This window comes from Hyla sarda, chromosome 10, assembly GCF_029499605.1.
Source record: "Hyla sarda isolate aHylSar1 chromosome 10, aHylSar1.hap1, whole genome shotgun sequence".
Taxonomy (NCBI): Eukaryota; Metazoa; Chordata; class Amphibia; order Anura; family Hylidae; genus Hyla; species Hyla sarda.
The window spans coordinates 10,230,792-10,257,032 of record NC_079198.1 but is presented as its reverse complement, the minus strand read 5'-3'; the positions used below and the strand labels follow the sequence as shown (position 1 = coordinate 10,257,032).

General features: G+C 42.6%; 2 protein-coding genes across 3 annotated transcripts in view; both read right to left on the bottom strand.

Annotated features, from left to right (window-relative positions):
* The window catches only part of LOC130293782 (carcinoembryonic antigen-related cell adhesion molecule 1-like), a 30,862-nt gene extending 12,214 nt beyond the window's left edge, over positions 1–18,648 (bottom strand). The window contains exons 1-2 of one of the 2 annotated variants that reach the window (XM_056542875.1): positions 18,539–18,648; positions 6,092–6,205 (exon numbers count right to left, since the gene is read on the bottom strand). In XM_056542875.1, coding sequence (XP_056398850.1) covers positions 6,092–6,161 — 70 coding nt within the window. In that variant the 5' untranslated portion in view covers positions 6,162–6,205; positions 18,539–18,648. Of the gene's footprint in view, positions 1–1,818; positions 1,912–6,091; positions 6,206–18,538 lie in introns of those variants that run through there. The other variant, XM_056542876.1, reaches the window with a different exon arrangement.
* A 125-nt stretch (positions 18,649–18,773) lies between these two features.
* ETFB (electron transfer flavoprotein subunit beta) overlaps positions 18,774–26,241 on the bottom strand; it is a 49,784-nt gene continuing 42,316 nt past the window's right edge. Inside the window, exon 7 of the mRNA XM_056542882.1 lies at positions 18,774–18,995. Coding sequence (XP_056398857.1) covers position 18,995 — 1 coding nt within the window. The 3' untranslated portion in view covers positions 18,774–18,994. The remainder of the gene's footprint in view (positions 18,996–26,241) is intronic.

Sequence of the window (26,241 nt, the reverse complement as noted above, 5' to 3'; positions counted from 1 at the left end):
GTTTGTTACTGGGCAAGGCTGAAAGCTGTAAAAGGGTTAACCCACACACAATCCCACGCTATAGTAACTTTCCAGAAGAGAAGCAGAGCTTACGCTAGTCCGGCTTTGGGAAGTCAGTTCAGTTGTCATGACCGGGGGTGTGAGCCCTAAAAACACTCTCCCTGCCTACTTGCCAATCCACCCTAAACAGTGGATCGACAACCTGGAGCTGGTCCCTCCCTGCGCTAAAGTGCAATGGGCATAAGGTACACAAAAATTACTGTACATCGTCGGGGACAGGCCAGAAATAGAACGGGAAAACAACCAAATAAACCAGACAGGATATAAATATACAAACAGGGCAGGATATAGCATAACATATCAAGATAAACAGCAGATATAAATAAATGAACAAGACTAGATATGAATAAGTATACAGCAAAAAGCAGGAGGTGCAGGGGATGAACAGATGAAATGAATGTAAAACACTAAACAGGTCAGGAAACTAGAACACTGTTCACACTGGACACTGAAGAAAGAACAAACTAGACTCCCTACTCCAAACATGTAGGGACTTCAATGCAAATGCCAAATAGACTTCTAACCAGCGGGCACACTCCACCGTGGGATCAGGATACCGGCCTAGGATGAAACAGAAGTATAATACACGGAACACTAGACTGAGAACAGGATGAGTCTGAACAGACTCCACAAAAACCAAACTACATAACATGGAGGAATACGGGTCAAGATACTAAACAGGAATACTAAATACGGAGTATGGATACAAGCAAGACTCACAGTGTGAACACAGACTAAGATATAACAAGATTCTAAAAGCCAACAGATGTAATTAAAGCCAAGCAGCCTTAAAACAATATAACAGGAATCAAACCATGGTTAAAACTCAGATATTAACCTAAACCAGTCATAGCAAAGGTAAAACTAACAACCAGCACTAGAGTTCAGCAGAGCTCGGGTTTACATAGCCCCACCCGAGTTCTCATTGGCTAATACCATTAACTATTCCCTAGACAGGGAGAATAGCACAGAAAACAGATAGTACATAAAAGCAAAGCCTCAACAGGGCCGAAAATGGAAAAATGCAAAAACACAAAAACGGACATTACATCAGTATGTTTAGTTTGAGTGCAGAAGAGAGACGAGTTTTGGAAATCTTAGTCTGTAGTGATAAGATAAACAACAAACCCATAACTTTAGACTAGGACGCAAGAAGGCATCCGGCCAGGCCAAGTGCAGTTTGGCTTCCACCTCCTGAACTTTACAAACCTGCATCCCGCAGCTGGGAATTGCAGTTTTGGTGAGACAAGCAACAAGCTTCCCTAATGCTGAGCTGTAGGACAAGCAGACTGGGCCCTCCTGCCTCCTACACCATGAGAGAAAGACGGAGAGCTGTGAGCCTGCACTAGGGCAGTGTTTCTCATGTGCAGTCCCCAAGGCCCCCCACCGGTCATGTTTTCAGGATTTCTTTAGTTATATCTGTGAAAGACTAATGAAATCCTGAAAACATGATCTGTTGGGGGGGACTTGAGAAACACCGCTCTAGGGAGAAGCTAGTAAGATATATGTCAATGTGTATTGCCCGATTTCACCCTGAAGTGGCCAACAATACGCAGAAATAGCTAAATGTAGTAGCCATAGGTATGTATTTGTATCCCCCATCACTCCCCTTTCCCAAAGTTCTCACCAATAAACAGAAATAGCTAAACCCATTTGTGTCTGGCTCTTACCGCATATTACCACTAGGGGTTCCCAAACACCAACAGCCAGGACACACACACAGGGAGTAGTGCAGGGGAACTACAGATACCAGCATACCTTAGTGCCAGCCTAAGAAGTGTGAGAGGTCTGGGGAAAGTACTCCATCCACTGTGACCCACACCAAGACCCTCAGAAGACTACACGCCCCAGCACTCCCTCCAGCTCCCCTGAGGCAACAATACTGAGCTCTTGGCCCTGGGACAGAAAATGTCCTCATCTATCAGTCGCACCTTAAAGGGGTACTCCCATGGAAATTTTTTTTTTTTTTTTTTATCAACTGGTGCCAGAAAGTTAAACAGATTTGTAAATTACTTCTATTAAAAAAATCTTAATCTTTCCAGTACTTATTAGCGACTGTATGCTACAGAGGAAATGGTTTTCTTTTTGGAACACAGAGCTCTCTGCTGACATCATGACCACAGTGCTCTCTGCTGACATCTCTGTCCATTTTAGGAACTGTCCAGATCAGCATATGTTTGCTATGGGGATTTTCTCCAACTCTGGACAGTTCCTAAAATGGACAGAGATGTCAGCAGAGAGCACTGTGGTCATGATTTCAGCAGAGAGCTCTGTGTTCCAAAAAGAAAACCATTTCCTCTGTAGTATTCGTAGGTAACAGAAGAAAGACAAAAAAAACTCTCTCTCGTATGTTGTCGTAGGGTGAAAAAAAGGGGGGGGGGGGGGGACCCACCACCTCCCCTAATGTGCTGTGCCGACCTGCTGAGGGGATGCAACAGTGTAAGCCCAACACTGTTGGAAGGTGTGGGTGGAGGTCAGTGGGTGCAGTATGCAGCTCTATCTCCCCTATCCGTATCCCTTAGGGTACGAAATAATGGAGGAAGAATGGGTAGATAAAGGTGGGGAATTTTGTAGAGCGCTCCTGCTGTCAAAGGACAGACTCAAAACGCCATGGTTGTACAGGACAATTTATTGAAATATTTTAGGACAACGCGTTTCGGCGCTCACATACGCCTTCATCAGGTCCACAAAAGGATAAGATCGATGCTGTGCTTGAGTGGCTATCTTTCAAGCACAGCCAGCACCTCAGGACACATCGATCTTATCCTTTAGTGGACCTGATGAAGGCACATGTGAGCGCCGAAACGCGTTGTCCTAAAATATTTCAATAAATTGTCCTGTGCAACCATGGCGTTTTGACTCCGTCCTTTGACAGCAGGAGCGCTTTACAAAATTCCCCACCTTTATCTACCCATTCTTACTCTGTAGTATTCAGCAGCTAATAAGTACTGGAAGGATGACGATTTTTTTAATAGAAGTAATTTACAAATCTGTTTCACTATCTGGCACCAGTTGATAAAAAAAATAAATAAATAAGTTTTCCACGGGAGTACCCCTTTAACCCCAAAACCGCTCCTCTGTTTTCCATCTGCACTCTTTTTGGTTTTTGAGGGGCAAGTCAGTTTGGTGGATGGGCAATAATACCAAGGTCTTGGCCCTGGGACAGAATATGTTCTCATCAGTCACACCTTCCACATGACCCTCCACCCCAAAACCGTTCCTTCCTATGAAAATATTGAGCGTTGTATAAAGGCCAATAAAATTCTTATAGTTCTGTTTTTGCATAATGACAAATTCTTGGCGGAGAATCTGCTGCTGGCGGAAGGACGAGTATGGGTTAAGGTCAGAAGAGGACGTACACAATCACAGCATGCGACAATGACATATTTAGGGACACAGCATGTGGTAGTTTTATACTCAGGGGCATAGTGTGTGGCAGTATTTTATTTAGGGGCACAGTGTGTGGTAGTATTATATTTAGGGGCACAGGGTGTGGCAGTATTTTATTTAGGGGCACAGGGTGTGGTAGTATTATATTTAGGGGCACAGGGTGTGGCAGTATTTTATTTAGGGGCACAGGGTGTGGTAGTATTATATTTAGGGGCACAGGGTGTGGCAGTATTTTATTTAGGGGCACAGTGTGTGGCAGTATTTTATTTAGGATCACAGTGTGTGGCAGTATTTTATTTAGGGGCACAGTGTGTGGCAGTATTTTATTTAGGGGCACAGGGTGTGGCAGTATTTTATTTAGGGGCACAGGGTGTGGCAGTATTTTATTTAGGGGCACAGTGTGTGGCAGTATTTTATTTAGGGGCACAGGGTGTGGCAGTATTTTATTTAGGGGCACAGTGTGTGGCAGTATTTTATTTAAGGGCACAAGGTGTGGCAGTATTTTATTTAGGGGCACAAGGTGTGGCAGTATTTTATTTAGGGGCACAGTGTGTGGCAGTATTTTATTTAGGGGCACAAGGTGTGGCAGTATTTTATTTAGGGGCACAGGGTGTGGCAGTATTTTATTTAGAGCACAGTGTGTGGCAGTATTATATTTAGGGGCACAGTGTGTGGTAGTATTTTATTTAGGGGCACAGGGTGTGGCAGTAATTTATTTAGGGGCACAGGGTGTGGCAGTATTTTATTTAGGGGCACAGGGTGTGGCAGCATTTTATTTAGGGGCACAGGGTGTGGCAGTATTTTATTTAGGGGCACAGGGTGTGGCAGTATTTTATTTAGGGGCAAGGGGTGTGGCAGTATTTTATTTAGGGGCACATGGTGTGGCAGTATTTTATTTAGGGGCACAGGGTGTGGCAGTATTTTATTTAGGGGTACAGGGTGTGGCAGTATTTTATTTAGGGGCACAGGGTGTGGCAGTATTTTATTTAGAGCACAGTGTGTGGCAGTATTATATTTAGGGGCACAGTGTGTGGTAGTATTTTATTTAGGGGCACAGTGTGTGGCAGTAATTTATTTAGGGGCACAGGGTGTGGCAGTATTTTATTTAGGGGCACAGGGTGTGGCAGCATTTTATTTAGGGGCACAGGGTGTGGCAGTATTTTATTTAGGGGCACAGGGTGTGGCAGTATTTTATTTAGGGGCACGGGGTGTGGCAGTATTTTATTTAGGGGCACATGGTGTGGCAGTATTTTATTTAGGGGCACAGGGTGTGGCAGTATTTTATTTAGGGGTACAGGGTGTGGCAGTATTTTATTTAGGGGCACAGGGTGTCCCCGACGCTTCGGCAAGGCCTCTGCTTCCCCGGCATCCTCGCTCTCCGTCGCCGCCATCACGTCGCTACGCACGCCGCTCCTATTGGATGACGTGATGACGACGATAGAGAGCGCGGACGATGTAGGGGATCCCGAAGAGGACGCGCCGGAGCCCTGAGGACAGGTAAGTGATCGTCAGCGGACCACACGGGGCACTGCAAACGGCTATCTGGTGGCAGCTGAAGCAGTCTGCGCTGCCGGATAGCCGTTTATGCGATGGCCCCCGACATACAAAAGCATCGTATGTTGGTGCTGCCTCTGAGAGGCCATCGTATGTTGAAATGATCGTATGTCGGGGCCATGGTAGGTCGGGGGGGGGGGGGGGCACTGTACAACTGCCTTCTATTCAGTAAAGCCTCTGTTTACCCATAACTGGTTGTGGACTCTTTATTCACTACTAGCCCGTGCGATAGCGGAGAATCCGGGCGTGTGGTGTTCCGGAATCCGAAAACCACACTGGGGTCACGAACACATAGGGGTAAATACCATCTGATCCCCGGGGGTTAATAACATCTGATCGCACCATTCTCACCGCAACACCCGTGGTCCCGCCATTTAATGCAGCGGTGCACCACAAATAGAGTGGTGCTACATAGAACAGACCCCATTAGGGGTCTCAGTAGCGTCACCTCTAAGGCTGCATTCACATCTCGCTTTTGTAATACGAAAAAAAAAATTGTGAAAAAAACGTATGGAACCGTATTGCAAACCGTATGTGTAGACATTTCATAGAAAAGCGTCTGCCAACCGTAGCATCCGGATGTGTATGTTTTGCATCATTTATGGTTTTATCCATTTTTTTCCCCCGTAAACAAAACTGTAGTCTCCTAAAAAAACGGAAAAACCGGAAACAACCCGTATACGTTTTTATTTTTTTATTTAAATGGTGGTCTATGTGAACCATATGTGCGTACGGTTCCATCCAGTTTAGACAATACAGTTCTGCAGTTTGCACGCCGATAGTTCTTCCCACAAATAGAACAAGAAGAACTTTATTTAATTAAGGACAAACATAGAACCGTATCAGTTTTTCTTTTCAAAAAAACGTATTAAACCGTATGCAACCGGACATCCGTTTTCAAACTGTATACGGTTTAATACCGTACAGAGGTATATACAGTTGTATACGGTTCAGTCTGGTTTTGAGACATGCGTCTTTTTTAAAACAAAAAACCTGATACTGAAACCGTATTGCAAAACCGAGATGTGAATGCCGCCCAATGCTTTGCTGTAATGTAAATGAATGTAAATTTCCCAGTGTCACTTACCAGTATGTACCAGCAGGAGCAGGGCACAGAGTAGGGTGGCACAGCGTAGGGTGGCACAGCGGGCGTCCATGTCCCAGCACCGGATCACAATATCCCCAGGGGACGCTCGGATACCTGCAGACAGGTGACAACATTACAGGTGTATTTCCTGTGTTCCCTGGACGAGGCGGAGGAGGGGAGGATAGTGTGACAGGTCGGGACACACCTCTACGGCCGGCTACAGTCTTCACATTACAGAGCTGTCCATGTATCTAAGCCTCTCCTGTGTGATACCCGAGTCCACATAAACACTGGATACATTGCTGCGTTCCAGGTGGTTCAGGATAATAAATATCAACTTTAAAGGGACAAATAAACTTCCTCAGGGTCCTTGGGCCGAGACGTGAGAGTGGTCGGGCCGGTTTCTGTGGATACGGTGTGTATTTAGGTATGTAAAGCATCTATGGAGTAGGCAGTCCCATGTAAATAAAGGCACGGCACACCCATACGGCGTCAGTCAACTCAAGGAATGAAGCTGCCCTTTCCTATGTATTATTAATACAGAACAGAAGGAATACAGCAGAAAATACAGAGTATACGGCAGTGTTTCCCAACCAGTGTGCCTCCAGCTGTTGCAAAACTACAACTCCCAGCATGCCTGGCCAGCCTCTTTAATTTCCTATGTATTAAGAATACAGAAAAGAAGGAATATAGCAGAGTATACGGCAGTGTTTCCCAACCAGTGTGCCTCCAGCTGTTGCAAAACTACAACTCCCAGCATGCCTGGCCAGTCTCTGTAGTTTCCTATGTACTAATAATACAGAATAGAAGGATTACAGCAGAGTATACGGCAGTGTTTCCCAATCAGGGTTCCTCCAGCTGTTGCAAATCTACAACTCCCAGCATGCCCAGACAGCCTCTTTAATTTCCTATGTATTAAGAATACAGAAAAGAAGGAATACAGCAGAGTATACGGCAGTGTTTCCCAATCAGGGTGCCTCCAGCTGTGGCAAAACTACAACTCCCAGCATGCCCGGACAGCCTCTTTAGTTTCCTATGTTTTAAGAATACAGAATAGAAGGAATATAGCAGAGTATATGGCAGTGTTTCCCGACCAGTGAGCCTCCAGCTGTTGCAAAACTACAACTCCCAGCATGCCTGGCCAGCCTCTGTAGTTTCCTATGTACTAATAATACAGAAAACAAGGAATACAGCAGAGTATACGGCAGTGTTTCCCATTCAGGGTGCCCCCAGCTGTTGCAAATCTACCATTCCCAGCATGCACAGACAGCCTCTGTAGTTTCCTATGTTTTAAGAATACAGAATAGAAGGAATATAGCAGAGTATAGAGAAGTTTTTCTCAACCAGGGTGCCTCCAGCTGTTGCAAAACTACAACTCCCAGCATGCCCGGACAGCCGTTGGCTGTCCGGGCATGCTGAGAGTTGTAGTTTTGCAACAGCTGGAGGCACCCTGGTTGGGGAACACTGGTATAGTGCATCCTCCTGCTGGAAACCTAATGATCAGCTGCGATCAGTCGGGGAACCTGGCAGTTAAGTGATTCATTTCCCCACAGCGCCCCCACAGGTGAAGTCAAGGATTACACTGTTCCAGAATAAGAGACTCTTGGTAGTTACTTTCTGCTCTTTCTCATAAATAAGGGTCTAGAGAGAAATAATCTAGAACATGGCCAACACTCTAGTCTGCAGGGCCGGCAGAAAATTTACCTTTCGCCTGGGCTGGCAAAAATCCGTGCCCCAGTCCTGCTAATTTGCCTCTTCCATATATGTATGTATATATATATATATATATATATATATATATATATATATATTATATATACCGTATATAGAATCTTTTCCATATGAGGATTAGGGGGGTCACATCCCTAAATCTATCATTGTCTCTCTAGATCAGTGGTGCCCATCCCACTCATCAAGGCCCACCAATTTTTTTCCCCAGTTACTTCATTGGAATATAATAGGGAAGCGTCCTAATCCTGGACTGTCGATGGGTCCTGGAGGACTATGTTGGGGACCTCTGGTCTAGATGACCCTTTATGTCCCTACATATAATAACATTGTTATAGGAAACTGTTCGGTGATTTCCTAATGTCAGGTATAAAGTGGCCGAAAGGTGAAGATTTTACATTTTTTATTTACTTTTCCTTGAACAGCTGTCATTCACAGGCCGCAAAACATTTCGGGTATTTGCCCCAAAATGTCCACCCTCATTCCTATAGTCACCGGCAGGATCTAGATAAACAGGTTGTGCTTAGTATCTGCAGTAGCTTGTAGGTCACAGGTCACATGGTCCAGATCACAATTAAATGTATCTGTAAATAGTTATATATAGCAGTCTTTCCCAACCAGTGTGCCTCCAGCTGTTGCAAAACTACAAATCCCAGCATGCCCAGACAGCCGAAGGCTGTCCGGGCATGTTGGGATTTGTAGTTTTGCAACAGCTGGAGGCACACTGGTTGGGAAAGACTGATATACAGTGTTTGATTATATAAATGTATCTGTAAATAGTTATATATATAGTATCTGATTATATAAATGTATCTGTAAATAGTTATATATAGTATCTGATTATATAAATGTATCTGTAAATAGTTATATATAGTATCTGATTATATAAATGTATCTGTAAATAGTTATATATATAGTATCTGATTATATAAATGTATCTGTAAATAGTTATATATAGTATCTGATTATATAAATGTATCTGTAAATAGTTACATTTATATAATCAAACACTATATATATAACTATTTACAGATACATTTATATAATCAGATGTTATATATAACTATTTACAGATACATTTATATAATCAAACACTATATATATATCTGTAAATAGTTATATATATAGTATCTGATTATATAAATGTATCTGTAAATAGTTATATATAGTGTTTGATTATATAAATGTATCTGTAAATAGTTATATATATATATATAGTGTCTGATTATATAAATGTATCTGTAAATAGTTATAGTATCTGATTATATAAATGTATCTGTAAATAGTTATATATAGTATTTTATTATATAAATGTAACTGTAAATAGTTATATATAGTATCTGATTATATAAATGTATCTGTAAATAGTTATATATAGTATCTGATTATATAAATGTATCTGTAAATAGTTATATATAGTATCTGATTATATAAATGTATCTGTAAATAGTTATATATATAGTATCTGATTATATAAATGTATCTGTAAATAGTTATATATAGTATCTGATTATATAAATGTATCTGTAAATAGTTATATATATAGTATCTGATTATATAAATGTATCTGTAAATAGTTATATATAGTATCTGATTATATAAATGTATCTGTAAATAGTTATATATAGTATCTGATTATATAAATGTATCTGTAAATAGTTATATATAGTATCTGATTATATAAATGTATCTGTAAATAGTTATATATATAGTATCTGATTATATAAATGTAACTGTAAATAGTTATATATAGTATCTGATTATATAAATGTATCTGTAAATAGTTATATATAGTATCTGATTATATAAATGTATCTGTAAATAGTTTTATATATAGTATCTGATTATATAAATGTATCTGTAAATATTAAAACTTAGTATTAGAGATACATGGAGGGCGCATGCTGGGAGCTGTAGTTTTGCAACAGCTGGAGGCACCCTGTTTGGGAAACACTACTGTATATGATCATCTCTTCTACTAAGAGTGTTGGTGCAGCGCCGGAGGCTCGTAACGGCCGACATGCCCCCTCCCATAGACTTGCATTGAGGGGGCGTGGCCATGATGTCACAAGCCTCCACCCAGCATCGCCAGTTATCCGACACAGAGCAAAGTTCTCTCCGTGCACCGGATGTCTGGGGTGCTGCAGCGATCAGACAACTTATCCCCTTTCCTTTGGATAGGGGATAAGATGTCTAGAGGCGGAGTACCCCTTTAAGATCACAGAGTTTGAGACCCGCCTGCTGGGACCCCCGCCATCTCCTGCACAGCTCCCCGGCTCTTCCTCCATATATCTCTATGGGAGAGCCGGAGAAACAGCGTTCGTGTTGGCTGCCGCTTCGAGCAGGGTCGTCACGCTCCATTCCTGTAGAGAGCCGGGGTGCCGTGCAGGAGATCACAGGAGTCCCAGTGGTTGGACCCCCAAGTTCTGACATTTATGCCCCATCCTTTGGATAGAGGGATAAGTTTTACTGCACCACAGTACTCCTTTAAAGGGGTACTCTGGTGGAAAACATATTTTTTTTTTATTTTTTTATTTTTTTTTTAAATCAACTGGTGCCAGAAAGCTAAACATCTAAAAATGGACAGAGATGTCAGCAGAGAGCTCTGTGTTCCAAAAAGAAAAGAATTTCCTCTGTAGTATTCAGCAGCTAATAAGTACTGGAAGGATTAAGATTTTTTTAAATAGAAGTAATTTAAAATTTAACTTTCTGGCACCAGTTGATTAAAAAAAAAAAAAAACGTTTTCCACCGGAGTAACCCTTTAAAGTGTCCGGAGCAGCGGGGACACGTGAGTATTACCTATGCAGTGGTCTTCAATCTGCGGACCTCCAGATGTTGCAAAACTACAACTTTCAGCATGCCCGGACAGCCAACGGCTGTCCGGGCATGCTGGGAGTTGTAGTTTTGCAACATCTGGAGGTCCGCAGGTTGAAGACCACTATTGGGTTCAAAATCTTTATTTTTTTAGATTTTGCACCTATAAATTGGGTGCGTCTTATACGCCGGTGCGTCCTATAGGGCGAAAAATAGGTATATTGCAATGTACTGTTCAGTACTATTGCGCATCCTGCAGCACAGAGAAGGGTAATAGACCTCCATTTGCACTTATCGGATTCCTACGAAAATAAGTTTTCCCACTGGAGTACCCTTTTAACCCTATAGACTCCATGATCAATGTTGGTCACATTTATAGGCAAAATGGGGGTTGACGGTGGAGGTGGATAAATGGGGTCCAATAAGCCCCCCATTTATCCAACATTGATCATGGAGTCTATAGGGTTAAAGGGGTACTCCAGTGGGAAAACTTATTTTTTAAATCAACTGGTGCCAGAAAGTTAAACAGATTTGTAAATGACTTCTATTTAAAAAATAAATCTTAATCCTTCCAGTACTTATTAACTGCTGAATACTAAAGAGGAAATGCTTTTCTTTTTGGTTTTCTCTTCTGTCACAACCGCAGTGCTCTCTTCTGACCTCTGCTGTCCATTTTAGGAACTGTCCAGAGCAGGAGAAAATCCCCATTGCAAACATATGCTGCTCTGGACAGTTCCTAAAATGGTCAGCAGAGGTCAGAAGAGAGCACTGTGGTCGTGGCAGAAGAGAAATCCAAATAGAAAAGCATATCCCCTGTAGTATACAGCTCCTAAATAGTACTGGAAGGATTATGAAAATATAATATAATATAATATAATAAAATATAAAATATAATATAATATAATATATAATATAATATAATATATATAGATAGAAGTAATTTCCAAACCTGTATAACTTTCTGGCTAGAGATGAGCGAACTTACAGTAAATTAGATTCGTCACGAACTTCTCGGCTCGGCAGTTGATGACTTTTCCTGCATAAATTAGTTCAGCTTTCTGGTGCTCCGGTGGGCTGGAAAAGGTGGATACAGTCCTAGGAGACTCTTTCCTAGGAATGTATCCACCTTTTCCAGCCCACCAGAGCACTGGAAAGCTGAACTAATTTATGCAGGAAAAGTCATCAACTGCCGAGCCGAGAAGTTCGTGATGAATCAAATTTACTGTAAGTTCGCTCATCTCTATTTCTGGCACCAGTTGATAAAAAAATAAATTTAAAAAAAAATAAAGTTTTCCACCAGAGTACCCCTTTAATGGTGGACATCGACCATAGGATACCTAAGCATGCTGGGAAGACTAGATAAGGTTATCAAAGCTGGGTGATCACTTTCACCCTATAATACAGTGTTTCCCAAGCAGGGTCCCTCCAGCTGTTGCAGTATTTCCCAAGCAAGGTGCCGTCAGCTGTTGCAAAACTACAACTCCCAGCATGCCCGGACAGCCGTTGGCTGTCCGGGCATGCTGGGAGTTGTTGTTTCGCAACAGCTGGAGGCACCCTGGTTGAGAAACACTGCTCCATAGGATCTTGGTGTGTGTGACCTAATAGCTATGTTCTAGCTGTCATCTGTGACCGGCAGATTCCCGAGTGCAGCTTCGGATGTGACTAGAGTACAAGCCGCCATTCAAACTCTCCCAAAAGACAAAGTCAAAGTAAAGTGTTTCCGAAGTTTTCTTTTTAGTGCAAAAAAAATAAAAAATCCCAGAGTATCTCGGCAGAAAATATCTATCTGGCCTTTCATGATGACATTTCTACCCTCCGCACACTCCTCACGCCACAGAGGAATTGACGAAACTTCTGAAGTGAGAACGTGAAGTGTAGAAACTAGAACGCTGCCAGGAATGCTGCGCGTCGAGGCGCCAAGACAAGGACGGGCCCTCTCGGTTATTCTGCATTTTTTATGTGACAAAAAGAAAAAAAGAAAAAACTGACAGGAAAAACAAAAAATTCTCAAAATATTCACACCGCCCCTCTCACACTACAGGTAACCTCCGTTATTACTCCCCGCAAAAAGTCCTGAAAACGGCCGTCAAAAAATCCCATTCATGCCAATGGGATTTTTTTTTTTGACCATCAGGCATGTCCGTTTTTACTAATGTCCGTTAATTTTGCCGGCGCTAATTTTTGGTCCGGCAATAATAATGGTGAAAAAAAAAAATGGCCGTTAAAATTTTACATTGAAGTCTATGGGAAACGGATGTTAAAAAAATAAATAAATAAATTAAAAAAAAAACATCCGTTATTGTCCGTTTTTTTTTTTTTTTTTTTAACATTCATTTTTTGTACTGAGCATGCTCGGTACAGCTTTACAAAAAAAGGGTTAAAAACCAGATTAAAAATAAAAAACGGATGTAACTGGTTATAACGGATGATACCGGATGAACAAGATCAGGTTTTTTTAAGAAAAAACACCATTAAAAATAACGGATGACGGTCGTCAGTTATAATCAGTTTTGTTTTTTCATCCGTTATTGTAAAATAACGGCAGTAAAAAAGCAGGATGATACCTGTAGTGTGAAGGGTCTTACATGGTCACTGGGTGTAAAGTAAATCTGTACACGGTGTAGCGGCCTGGTGATATGTACGGTAGGTATCTTACAAAGTGCCTATAATATTTTGTGTGGCCGCCGTTATTTTCCAGCACTGCCTTAAAGGGGTACTCCGCCCCTAGGCATCTTATCCCGTATCTAAAGGATAGGGGATAAGATGTCTGATTGCGGGGGGGGGGGTCACGCCCCCTCCCATAGACTTGCATTGAGGGGGTGTGGCCGTGACATCACATAGCCAGTCATCGGCACGGAGGGGATTAGTAGTCTAGGGGCAGAGTACCCCTTTAAAGGGGTACTCCGGCCCTAAGACATCTTAGGATAGGATAGGGGATAAGATGTCTGACCACGGGGGTCCCGCCGCTGGGGACCACCGCAATCTTGCATTCAGCACCCACCTCTTTCAGCTGCATGCCGCGCTGCCAGATCACAAACTGCCGGCTGCCGACAATGGGGCCGGAGTATCGTGATGTCACACCCCCTCCCATAGACTTGCATAGTGGGGGCGGGGGTGACGTCACATGGGGCGGAGTAGTGACGTCACGATACTCTGGCCCCGTGGTCGGCACCTGGCAGTGCAGCGTGCAGCTCAAAGAGGTGGGTGCCGAATGCAAGATAACATGTCTTTGGGCCGGAGTACCCCTTTAAGCCACTTGGGCATGGAGTTCACCAGATCTTCACAGGTTGTCCCTGGAGTCCTCTGTCCTCCTCCATGATGACCTCACGGAGCCGGTGGATGTTAGAGCCTTGTGCCCCCCCCCCTTCCATATGCGGAGGCCCCACAGATGATCATTAGGGTTTAGGTCTGGAGACAAGCTTGACCAGTTCTTTACAAGGCAGTATTGGTGGTGTTTGGGGTAATTATGTGTGAATTCTGCCCTGCGGCCCAGTTTTGGAAGGGAGGGGATCATGCTCTGCTTTACTATGTTACAATACATGTTAGCATTCACGGTTCCTTTAAAGGGGTACCAGAAAGTTAAACATCTTAATCCTTCCAGTACTTATCAGCTGCTGTATATAATACAGAGAAAGTTCTTTTCTTTTTGAATTTCTTCTCTGACCACAGTGCTCTCTGCTGACACCTCTGTCCATGTCAGGTACAGTCCAGAGCAGGAAAGGTTTGCTATGGGGATTTGCTCCTACTCTGGACAGTTCCTAAAATGGACAGAGGTGTCAGCAGAGAGCACTGTGATCAGACAAAAATAATTTCCTCTGTAGTATACAGCAGCTGATAAGTACTGGAAGAATAAAGATTTCTAAATAGAAGTCATTTACAAATTTGTTTAACTTTCTGGCACGTTGATTTAGAAAATAAAAAAGTTTTCCAGTGGAGTACCCCTTTAATGATCTGTAGCCGCCAGTCCCAGCAGCATCGTGCAGCCCCAGACTATGATACTCCACCACCATGCTTGACTGTAGACAGGACACTCCTCCCCTGGTTGTGACCACACAGGCTTGACCCCATCTGGACCCCATTGGTTTATCTTGGTCTCATCAGACCACATGACATGGTTCAGGTAATGTCCTTCGTCTACTTGTCTTCAGCAAACTGTGACCTTTCTTGTGCATCATCTTTAGAAGAGGGGGTCTTTCTCAAACAACAGGCTGAACCCCACCCTTCAAACCCTGTAGCAATTATGGCAGCGCTCATATGTCTATTTACCTAAGACAACCTCTGGCTATAATGCTGAGTATGTGCACTCAACTTCATTGGTCGACCTTGGCGAGACTTGTTCTTGCCCTTCGTGTTGCAGCTGTTTCAGGGTCTTGGCAATCTTCTTATAGCCTAGGTCATCTTTATGAAAAGCAAAAACTTTTCTTTTTTTTTTCTTAGATCTTTAAAGAGTTCTAGAGATGAGCGAACTTACAGTAAATTCGATTCGTCACAAACTTCTCGGCTCGGCAGTTGATGACTTATCCTTCATAAATTAGTTCAGCTTTCAGGTGCTCCTGTGGGCTAGAAAAGGTGGATACATTCCTAGGAAAGAGTCTCCTAGGACTGTATCCACCTTTTCCAGCCCACGGGAGCACCTGAAAGCTGAACTAATTTATGCAGCAAAAGTCATCAACTGCCGAGCCGAGAAGTTTGTGACGTATCGAATTTACTGTAAGTTCGCTCATCTCTAGAGAGTTCTTTGCCATGAGGTGCCATGTTGAACATCCAGTGACTAGTATTAGAGAGTGTGAGAGTGATAACACCTAATTTAAGACACCTGCTCCCCATTCACACCTGAGGCTGGTATAACCTGTCTATATGTACAGCTGGTATAGATTATACAGCTCCTGTAATATAGTGATATGGACCCTGCTGGTATAACCTGGTATATACTGTATATAATATATATGTACAGCTGGTATAAGTTATATATCTCCTGTATATAGTGATATGGACCATACTGGTATAACCTGGTATATACTGTATATAATATATATGCACAGCTGGTATACGTTATATATCTCCTGTATATAGTGATATGGACCATGCTAGTATAACCTGGTATATACTGTATATAATTATATATGTACAGTTGGTATAAGTTATATATCTCCTGTAATATAGTGATATGGACCATGCTGGTATAACCTGGTATATACTGTATATACTATATATGTACAGCTGGTATAAGTTATATATCTCCTGTATATAGTGATATGGACCATGCTGGTATATACTGTATATAATATATATATATACAGTTGGTATAAGTTATATATCTCCTGTATATAGTGATATGGACCATGCTGGTATAACCTGGGTATATACTGTATATAATATATATGTACAGCTGGTATAAGTTATATATCTCCTGTATATAGTGATATGGACCATGCTGGTATAACCTGGTATATACTGTATATAATATATATGTACAGCTGGTATAAGTTATATATCTCCTATATATAGTGATATGGACCATGCTGGTATAACCTGTATATACTGTATATAATTATATATGCACAGCTGGTATAAGTTATATATCTCCTGTATATAGTGATATGGACCATGCTTGTATAACCTGGTATATACTGTATATAATTATATATGTGCAGCTGGTATAAGTTATATATCTCCTGTATATAGTGATATGGACCATGCTGGTATAACCTGGTATATACTGTATATAATATATATGTACAGCTGGTATAAGTTATATATCTCCTGTATATAGTGATATGGACCATGCTGGTATAACCTGGGTATATACTGTATATAATATATATGTACAGCTGGTATAAGTTATATATCTCCTGTATATAGTGATATGGACCATGCTGGTATAACCTGGTATATACTGTATATAATTATATATGTACAGCTGGTATAAGTTATATATCTCCTGTATATAGTGATATGGACCATGCTGGTATATACTGTATATAATATATATATATACAGCTGGTATAAGTTATATATCTCCTGTATATAGTGATATGGACCATGCTGGTATAACCTGGTATATACTGTATATAATTATACATGTACAGCTGGTATAAGTTATATATCTCCTGTATATAGTGATATGGACCATGCTGGTATAACCTGGGTATATACTGTATATAATATATATAAACAGCTGGTATAAGTTATATATCTCCTGTATATAGTGATATGGACCATGCTGGTATAACCTGGGTATATACTGTATATAATATATATAAACAGCTGGTATAAGTTATATATCTCCTGTACATAATTATATACATGCACATGATCTTTTTATTAGATTTTTAGTAGATATAAACTCACCAGGATTGTTGTCCTTGTAAAATAAATAATTAAACATTTTTGACTGAAATAAAAACTCTCTGGTTGGAAGAGGTAAATATGCACCAAAAAAATTGAATAATAAAAAAAAAATTATAATTGAAGATGAAACCTCAGACCCCCGAGGAGCCAAAAAGCAGCTTTGAAGCTGGAAAAAAAAAAATCTTAATTACTAAATCAGAAAATAATAATTTTACGTGAGAATTTCTGTATTTTTTCCGGCTGCAGTTAATGAAATTGACCTTTGGGACGCGCGTGAGACAATGGTTTGGGATATTAGTGACAACGGTGAGATGGATACTGTATAGAAAGGAGGGAGGTAAATGACACATCCGCACCAGAAGAGAACCAATAGGAAATTTAATAAAAAAGTGTTTAAAAAAAATATTTTCTTTTTTTAAATAGATAACTAAATCAGGATAAAACTGTTCTCTTTTTCTCAGGACACCAGTTTCCTAAAACTATGAACAAAGTGGGGGCTTTGGGGACACTGATCGGACCACCCGCAGTGCGATCGCAGGGGTCCGATGAGAGAAGATGGCGGTCGGAGCTTACCTGCTCCTGGACACTCAGGGGATCCTCTTGTATGGCTCGCAGGCCAGTTGTACAAGTCGTGGCCTTAAAGGAATACTCCGCCCCTAGACATCTTTTTCCCTATCCAAAAATTATAGGGGGGGGATTGGGTCTGGCTGTTGGAACCACCTGATCTCCAGTCCGTGACCCTAGCGTTCTGAACGCCGACTGTGCTAGGCCTCGGCCTGCTGTGGTTGTCCCGCCCCCTCCATTAATGCCTATAGGAGGGGTCCTGATGGCTGTGGTCACCTGTAATCCTGCACTGAGCGGAGTTCGCTCCTCGCATGTGGATTACTGGGGTGCTGGGCCGGAGATAGGGCCGATAGTGGATAAGATGTCTAGTGATGGAGTACCCCTTTAACTAGTATTATAGTTTGTCCCATTTGTCAATTAACTTATTTTGGGGGGGTTGTCAGGAATTGGACTCCCACCCATCAGATAGGAGGGAGAAGTAAAAAAAAAAAAAAATACAATAAAGTTGAATCATTAAAAAAAATAAAATAAATAAACAAAACATTTTTTATAAAAATGTATTAAATAAAATTAAAATAAATACCGTAAATATAAAAAAAAATAAAAAAGGAACTTACCACCTGATATTCCAGTAGTACAGACTTCATTGTTCTAGGAACGGGGGTGGGGGAGGGTTCAGATAGGGCTGATAGTGGATAAGATGTCTAGTGGTTGAGTACCCCTTTAACTAATATTATAGTTTTTCCAATTTGTCAATTAACTTATTCGGGGGGAGGGGTGTATGTCAGGAATTGGACCTCCATCCATCAGATAGAGAGGAAATAAAAAATAAACAAACAAATGAAAAGTGAAAAAAATACACTAAATAAATGAAAATAAAATAGACAAATCAAAAAAAAAAAAAAAAAAGAAATATAATAAAAATAAATAAAATAAAATTAATTAAATAAATAAAAATAATAAAAATAAAAAATAAAGGAACTTGGCACCTGATATTCCAGTAGTACAGACGTCAGTGTTCTGGGAGCCGGACTGGTGGCTACAGATAATTACACAGATCCTGAGGATAGTCACAGACGGATCACATAGTGGGGGCCTCTGACTCCCCTGGGATGTGGGGGTTCCACATGGCTGCACTCACATTGTAGCTGCTTTATCTGAGACCCCGTTATTATAGGAGGACGGGGGAGGCTGCGCTCCGGACATACACAGGAGGACACTAAGTTATAGACAAGGTTTAATTACAGAGAAAACAAAATAAAACAAAAACCCCATTGATCTCCATTTGCTTCTCCTGCGCCCATCGCCCCGTGTATTCAGAGAAGCCGCTACAATCGTATCCAGTGGCCCGCAGTGATCCGGGCAAGGCACCGACGGGTGAGGGGGGACGGCATAGCCGGGTGATGATGAGACCCGCTCCTCTGGGGTCCGCAGCGAGGCTGGAATCTGGAAAACAACAAAATGGGAATTGAGAAAACTTCTGTTCCTGGGAAAGTTGGGTGATGGAACCAGGCTCCATTTGAAGCTCTAAACACAGCGTTTCCCAAACAGGGTGCCTCCAGCTGTTGAAAACCTAGAACTCTCTGTATAAGAATGTGTGTGTGTGTAATATATATATATATATATACATATACACACACACACATTTATATACACACACATCCATCTTTCTGATAGTACTGACAGGCGAACTCAACAAGTTCAAGGAACAGGTCAGAGCATAACTAGTCTGAAGCCTGGAAAGATGGAATTTAAGATATTCTAGCAGGGTTTCCCAAGCAGGGTGCCTCCAGCTGTTGAAAAACTACAACTCCCAGCATGCCCGGACAGCCTTCGGCTGTCCGGGCATGCTGGAAGTTGTAGTTTTTGGCAACAACTGGAGGGACCCTAGTTGGAAAACATTGTATTATAGGGTAAAAGTGATCACCCAGCTTTTTATGAGTCCAGAATGATAACCTGATCTAGTCTTCCCAAAAGAAAAGAGCGCAAGGAACACATGTCACATACAGGAAAGCTGGGTTTGCGACTGAAGAAGACGCATCAATGACCATATTTCCTGAAGAATTGCAAGGAGCAGGTCTCATGTTAACTAGTCTGAAGCCTGGAAAGCTGGATTTTGATATATTCTAGCAGGGTTTCCCAAGCAGTATGCCTCCAGCTGTTGCAAAACTACAACTCCCAGCATGCCCGCACAGCCTCTGTAGTTTCCTATGTACAAATAATACAGAAAAGAAGGAATACAGCAGAGAATAAGGCAGTGTTTCAAAACCAGCGTGCCTCCAGCTGTTGCAAAACAACAACTCCCAGCATGCCCAGACAGCCTTCGGCTGTCCGGGCATGCTGGAAGTTGTAGTTTTGCAACAACTGGAGGGACCCTGGTTGGGAAACAATTCTATTATAGGGTGAAAGTGATCACCCAGCTTTTTATGAGTCCAGAATGATAACCTTATCTAGTCTTCCCAAAAGAAAAGAGCGCAAGGGACACATGTCACATACAGGAAAGCTGGGTTTGTGACAGTAGAGGACGCAGCAATGACCATATTGAGGGGTCTCTAGTGAGATCCTATGGATTCTATATAGTGGGGCGGCTGACACATTCACCTGTCATGGTCGCTGTATCTACAGATGGCACAGATGAGGGTCACCACTTGTCTAGGGCACAGCGGGCACCCATCACCTCGCGTGTGACTAAGTGACTTGGATCCAGATGTTTGTACGATGATATAAATATTAAAGAAGATCTGATGGACGGGGGAGGCCACCAGCCGCTCCGCAGGGGACTCACCTTTCTAATGTCAGAATAAATAAAGGGACATTATTACTTACTAGGGGACCATGTGATCCTCGCCCCGGGGGTCCACACTGAGGGGATATACAAGGGTGAACAGAGTCTTATCTGACCGGGGACGCAATATGGAGGGGGACTATAGTAGGGGAGCAGCTGAAGCCTCCAACCACAGCAATAGAGACCAAGGTAAGTAGGACCTACCTGACACTATGAAGCAAGCGCTGTGACTATCATGCAGACCGGCATCGCTGGCCGACTGCATTATGCCCACGGGTCATATAAATTATCTATCTATCTTTTTTATATTAATATATATATATATTTTATATTATATATATACATACACACATAAAAAAAAAGTCCCCTATTGAGAAAAAAAAAAAGGCTCAAAAATCTTCCTAAATGACTGAATCCTGTCCTGTACTCACTCCAGAGTGTAATTACCTATAAAACACAATAAAAAGCAATAATACAGTACAATCTCCCAAAGTGTCTTTTAATCACCCCTTATCATTTGATCCCCCCCCACCTTTATACCCTGTGCCACCTTATTCCCCCATGCCTTGTGCCAAATTGTCCACCCTTACCCCCTCTGCCACATCATTCCCCCTTGAACCCCCCCTGTGCCGTTTCATTCCCCCTTCATTAAAAGGGAGGGGGGGGTGGTGATGAATTGACACAGAGGGGAATGAAGTGGCAAAGGGTAATAAAGGGGGAATTAAATAGCACAGAGGGAGTTCAAGAGGAAATTATGTGACACAGGGGTAATAAAGGGGGTGGGGGGGGGGGGTTATGATTTGGCCGGGCGGTTGTACAGAAGCAGGGAGACCACTTTAAACATCAGTCTTCTGCTTCTGTGCTGGGGCTTCTGCAGGGGGTGCAGTGGGGGCCTGGGCCCCTAATTGGGGTCTTGGCTGTACCCCCAGAAGGCCGCCCTCTATACAAGGTAGGGCCACACATAAGCCTGGTTTGTCCCCCATTGGGACCGTTCTGTCCCCCCATTGGGAGGGTGCAAATCCATTAAGTCTTATGGGGACTGTGTGGGACTTATAAACTGTCCCCTATTGGGAGGTGCCCACTGAGGGAGATTTTACTGTAATATATAACCAAACCCCAATATGCTCAGGCACCGCCTTGTGTACAGTGGGATCAGACCAACATGGAAGGTTAAAGTCACCACCCTGCACCCAGACTGATACATTGTAACAAACACTCAGCACAGGAGATTAGAGATGAGCGAATTTACAGTAAATTCGATTCGTCACAAACTTCTCGGCTCGGCAGTTGATGACTTTTCCTGCATAAATTAGTTCGGCTTTCAGGTGCTCCAGTGAGCTGGAAAAGGTGGATACAGTCCTAGGAGACTCTTTCGCTCATCTCTACAGGAGAGAGATGTGCACTTGTATAATTTGCTCACAAAGTATTTCCTACAACTGTAACAAAACCTCAACAGTAAGAACGTTAATAGAAATTCAGCTTCCACAAGTGAACAAGAATGTTTCCTCTCAATAATAGCAACTAGAGGTTGTAAATACAACGTATATTAGAACAGTTAACCCCTTAAGGACTCAGCCCATTTTGGCCTTAAGGACTCAGACAATTTAATTTTTACGTTTTCATTTTTTCCTCCTCGCCTTCTAAAAATCATAACTCTTTTATATTTTCATCCACAGACTAGTATGAGGGCTTGTTTTTTGCGCGACCAGTTGTTCTTTGTAATTACATCACTCATTATATCATAAAATGTATGGCGCAACCAAAAAAACACTATTTTTGTGGGGAAATTAAAACGAAAAACGCAATTTTGCTAATTTTGGAAGGTTTTGTTTTCAAGCCGTACAATTTCTGGTAAAAATGACATGTGTTCTTTATTCTGAGGGTCAATACGATTAAAATGATACCCATTATTATAGACTTTTATATTATTGTTGCGCTTAAAAAAAATCACAAACTTTTTAACCAAATTAGTACGTTTATAATCTCTTTATTTTGATGACCTATAACTTTTTTATTTTTCCGTATAAGTGGCGGTATGGGGGCTCATTTTTTGCGCCATGATCTGTACTTTTTTTTGATACCACATTTGTATATAAAAAACTTTTAATACATTTTTTATAATTTTTTTTTAATAAAATGTATTAAAAAAGTAGGAATTTTGGACTTTTTTTATTTTTTTTCGTTCACGCCGTTCACCGTACGGGATCATTAACATTTTATTTTAATAGTTCGGACATTTACGCACGCGGCGATACCAAATATGTCTATAAAAAATGTTTTTTACGCTTTTTGGGGGTAAAATAGGAAAAAAACGGACGTTTTACTTTTTTATTGGGGGAGGGGATTTTTCACTTTTTTTTTACTTTTACTTTTACATTTTTTTTTACACTTGAATAGTCCCCATAGGGGACTATTCATAGCAATACCATGATTGCTAATACTGATCTGTTCTATGTATAGGACATAGAACAGATCAGTATTATCGGTCATCTCCTGCTCTGGTCTGCTCGATCACAGACCAGAGCAGGAGACGCCGGGAGCCCGGACAGAGGCAGGTGAGGGGACCTCCGTGCGGCGTTATGAATGATCGGATCCCCGCAGCAGCGCTGCGGGCGATCCGATCGTTCATTTTAATCGCGACGAACTGCCGCAGATGCCGGGATCTGTATTGATCCCGGCACCTGAGGGGTTAATGGCGGACGCCCGCGAGATCGCGGGCGTCGGCCATTGCCGGCGGGGTCCCTGGCTGCGATCAGCAGCCGGGATCAGCCGCGCATGACACGGGCATCGCTCCGATGCCCGCGGTTATGCTTAGGACGTAAATGTACGTCCTGGTGCGTTAAGTACCACCTCACCAGGACGTACATTTACGTCCTGCGTCCTTAAGGGGTTAAAGAGAACCTGTCCCCAAACTAAACTTATAATATATTGTTCCTTATGTAATTATAAGACAATTTGCTATTTCCTTGCTGTTAAAATTCTCAACCTTTATATGTTTTTTAATGCGATTTTCTGTTCTCTGTTCTGTTCCCTGCCACAAATCAGACAGTTAGTTTGTCTCCTCCCGGCCTGGCAGGAGACCAAACACAGGAAGTGGGTGCGGGGCATGGCGAGGCAGAGCTCTCACAGGCTTCAGTGATGTCACGCCTGCTGGGGAACGCCCACTTTCTCCTGCCCGGAGCTCACACAATGTGAGGAAGGGAAAAGGTATGATACACAGCTTTTTAGAGAAAGAGAAAGAAAGAAAGAAAAAGAGAAAGAAAGAAAGAAAGAAAGAAAGAAAAAGAGAGAGATCCCCCTAAGTGTATTGATGTAGATCAATGTTTTTCCCAAACCAGGGTGCCTCCAGCTGTTGCCTAACTACAACTCCCAGCATGCCCGGACAGCCATGCTGGTAGTTGTAGTTTGGCAACAGCTGGAGGTACCCTTGTGGGAGTCTCAAGCCCACAGATGGTACATAGGTCAGCATGGATTTTCCACCACTGGATGTAAACAAAAAATCCTCTATTCACTGACAGCAGCAAAGATCCTGATACACAGTATATAAGCAGTTTTCTAATACTTTAAGCCCCTCCACTTGCGCACTTTTCAAACAGGCGTGAGGACAATCGTGCTCGGAGATGACACTCTGTTTATCACGCTGTCTGAAGTTCATGCGAGCGCGACACATTAAAAACCCTTTGTAAACAAAACATCATTAAAAACATATTTGTCAAATTAGCATTTATCAAATTAGGCACCAAAATATTGATGCCATCTCCGCGTCACCCACCTTGGCAGGAGGCACTTCACGTCGCAGGATGACAAATTCAATTACATTCATTAATTGCGTAATTGGTGAGGCGAGGTGCAGCTGCGGGGAGCATCGTTCAGGGGGGCCGCGCCGCGCTACCGGCTGCAGACCTACCAGGGGTCCAAGCGGCGAGGACGGCGACGTCTGCTCTGTGTGTTTCAATCGCGATCAATCAGCGAATTTAACCCCTTAAACGGCTATTCCAGGAAAAACTTTATTTTTTTTTTTATTTATTTTTTTATATCAACTGGTTCCAGAAAGTTAATCAGATTTGTAAATTACTTCTACTAAAAAATATTAATCCTTCCAGTAGTTATCAGCTGCTGAAGTTGAGTTCTTTTCTGTCTGACCACAGTGCTCTCTGCAGACACCTGTCTCTGTCTGTCTCAGGATCTGTCCAGAGTAGGAGCAAATCCCCATAGCAAACCTATCCTGCTCTGGACAGTTCCTGAGACAAGCAGAGGTGTCAGCAGAGAGCACTGTTGTCAGAAAGAAAACAACTCAACTTCAGCAGCTGATAACTACTGGAAGGATTAAGATAATATATAAATATATAAATATATATATATATATATATATATATATATATATATATATTTATTTTTATTTTTTTAATAGAAGTAATTTACAAATCAGTTTGACTTTTTGATCGCGGCGTTTAAAGGTTAATGCCAGACATCATCACTGCTCACCAATCGGTGATGTTCGGCATTAGCGACAGGTCCCTCTCAGGCGCTGCTGGGCGCGCTGTATATAGTTCGGCACCTCCGTGATACCTGCCGGCGAGTATCGGATTAGGTATCAGGTACATTTGCACGAGTACAAGTGCAAAAGTCCAGTATCGGGACATCCCTAATTTATGCATAATTTTTGGTAGCTATGGAACAAAAAAAGCTATTGTGAGCTTTATATAGGAACATTATCAGACCCCCGCTCTATTGGCTATGGATATCAGGGGGTCCAATGGATATCGGGGGGGCTCTATGGATATGGGGGGGGTCTCTATGGATATGGGGGGGGGTCTCTATGGATATGGGGGGGGGTCTCTATGGATATGGGGGGGGGTCTCTATGGATATGGGGGGGGGTCTCTATGGATATGGGGGGGGTCTCTATGGATATGGGGGGGGGTCTCTATGGATAGGGGGGGGTCCTATGGATAGGGGGGGGTCCTATGGATAGGGGGGGGGTCCTATGGACTCCATTGTAGAATACATAGATGCTGGTAGAGGTGAGAGATAGGAGGAGGAGCTGGTTGTGTGTGCACCCTCTACTGAAGTCTATAGGAGATACGGTAACATCCCAAGACGTTCATGGTGTAGCAAGAAAAAAACGAGATGATCCAGCACTCGGAGAAACTGCAGCTTTATTCATGAGTCCTCATTAAAAACCCCATGGAACAATTTCAACACTTCACAAGGTCTGACACATCTTGACGCGTTTCGAGCGCTTGCGCTCGAAACGCGTCAAGATGTGTCAGACCTTGTAAAGTGTTGAAGTTGTTCCATGTGGTTTTTAAAAGGAAAACTGTCAGCTTTCTCCCCCCCCCCCCCCCCCCCCCCCCCCCACTAACCAGCGGTACTGGCTGGTGGAGCGGGGAGAAGGAAGACGCTGATCAGTTTGATACTTAACGTGCCCGGATCCGCCGCGCCGTTCGGCCGCAATCTTCTATTTTCGGTATATACAAATGAGGTGCTAACTAGCACTCGGATGTCAGTGCCGCTGACCGCAGCGCCGCCCAGCTCATCAATATTCCTCCCCTCTCTCAGTCTCTTCCTCTTCTCCCAGCTCTGTAATGGAGGAATATTGATGAGCTGGACGGCGCTGCAGCAGGCGGCACTGACGCCAGAGTGCCAGTTAGCCCGGCCGGTGCAAGTTAGCACCTCATTTGCATATATAGCGAAAATAGAAGATTATGGCCAAACGGCGCGGCGGATCCGGGTACAGTAAGGATCAAACTGATCAGCGTCCCCCGCACTACCAGCCAGTACCACTGGTTAGTGCGGGGGGAGAAAGCTGACAGTTTCCCCTTTAATGAGGATTCATCAATAAAGCTGCAGTTTCTCCAAGTGCTGGATCAGCTCATTTTTTTCTTACCATTTGGACACCGAGTCT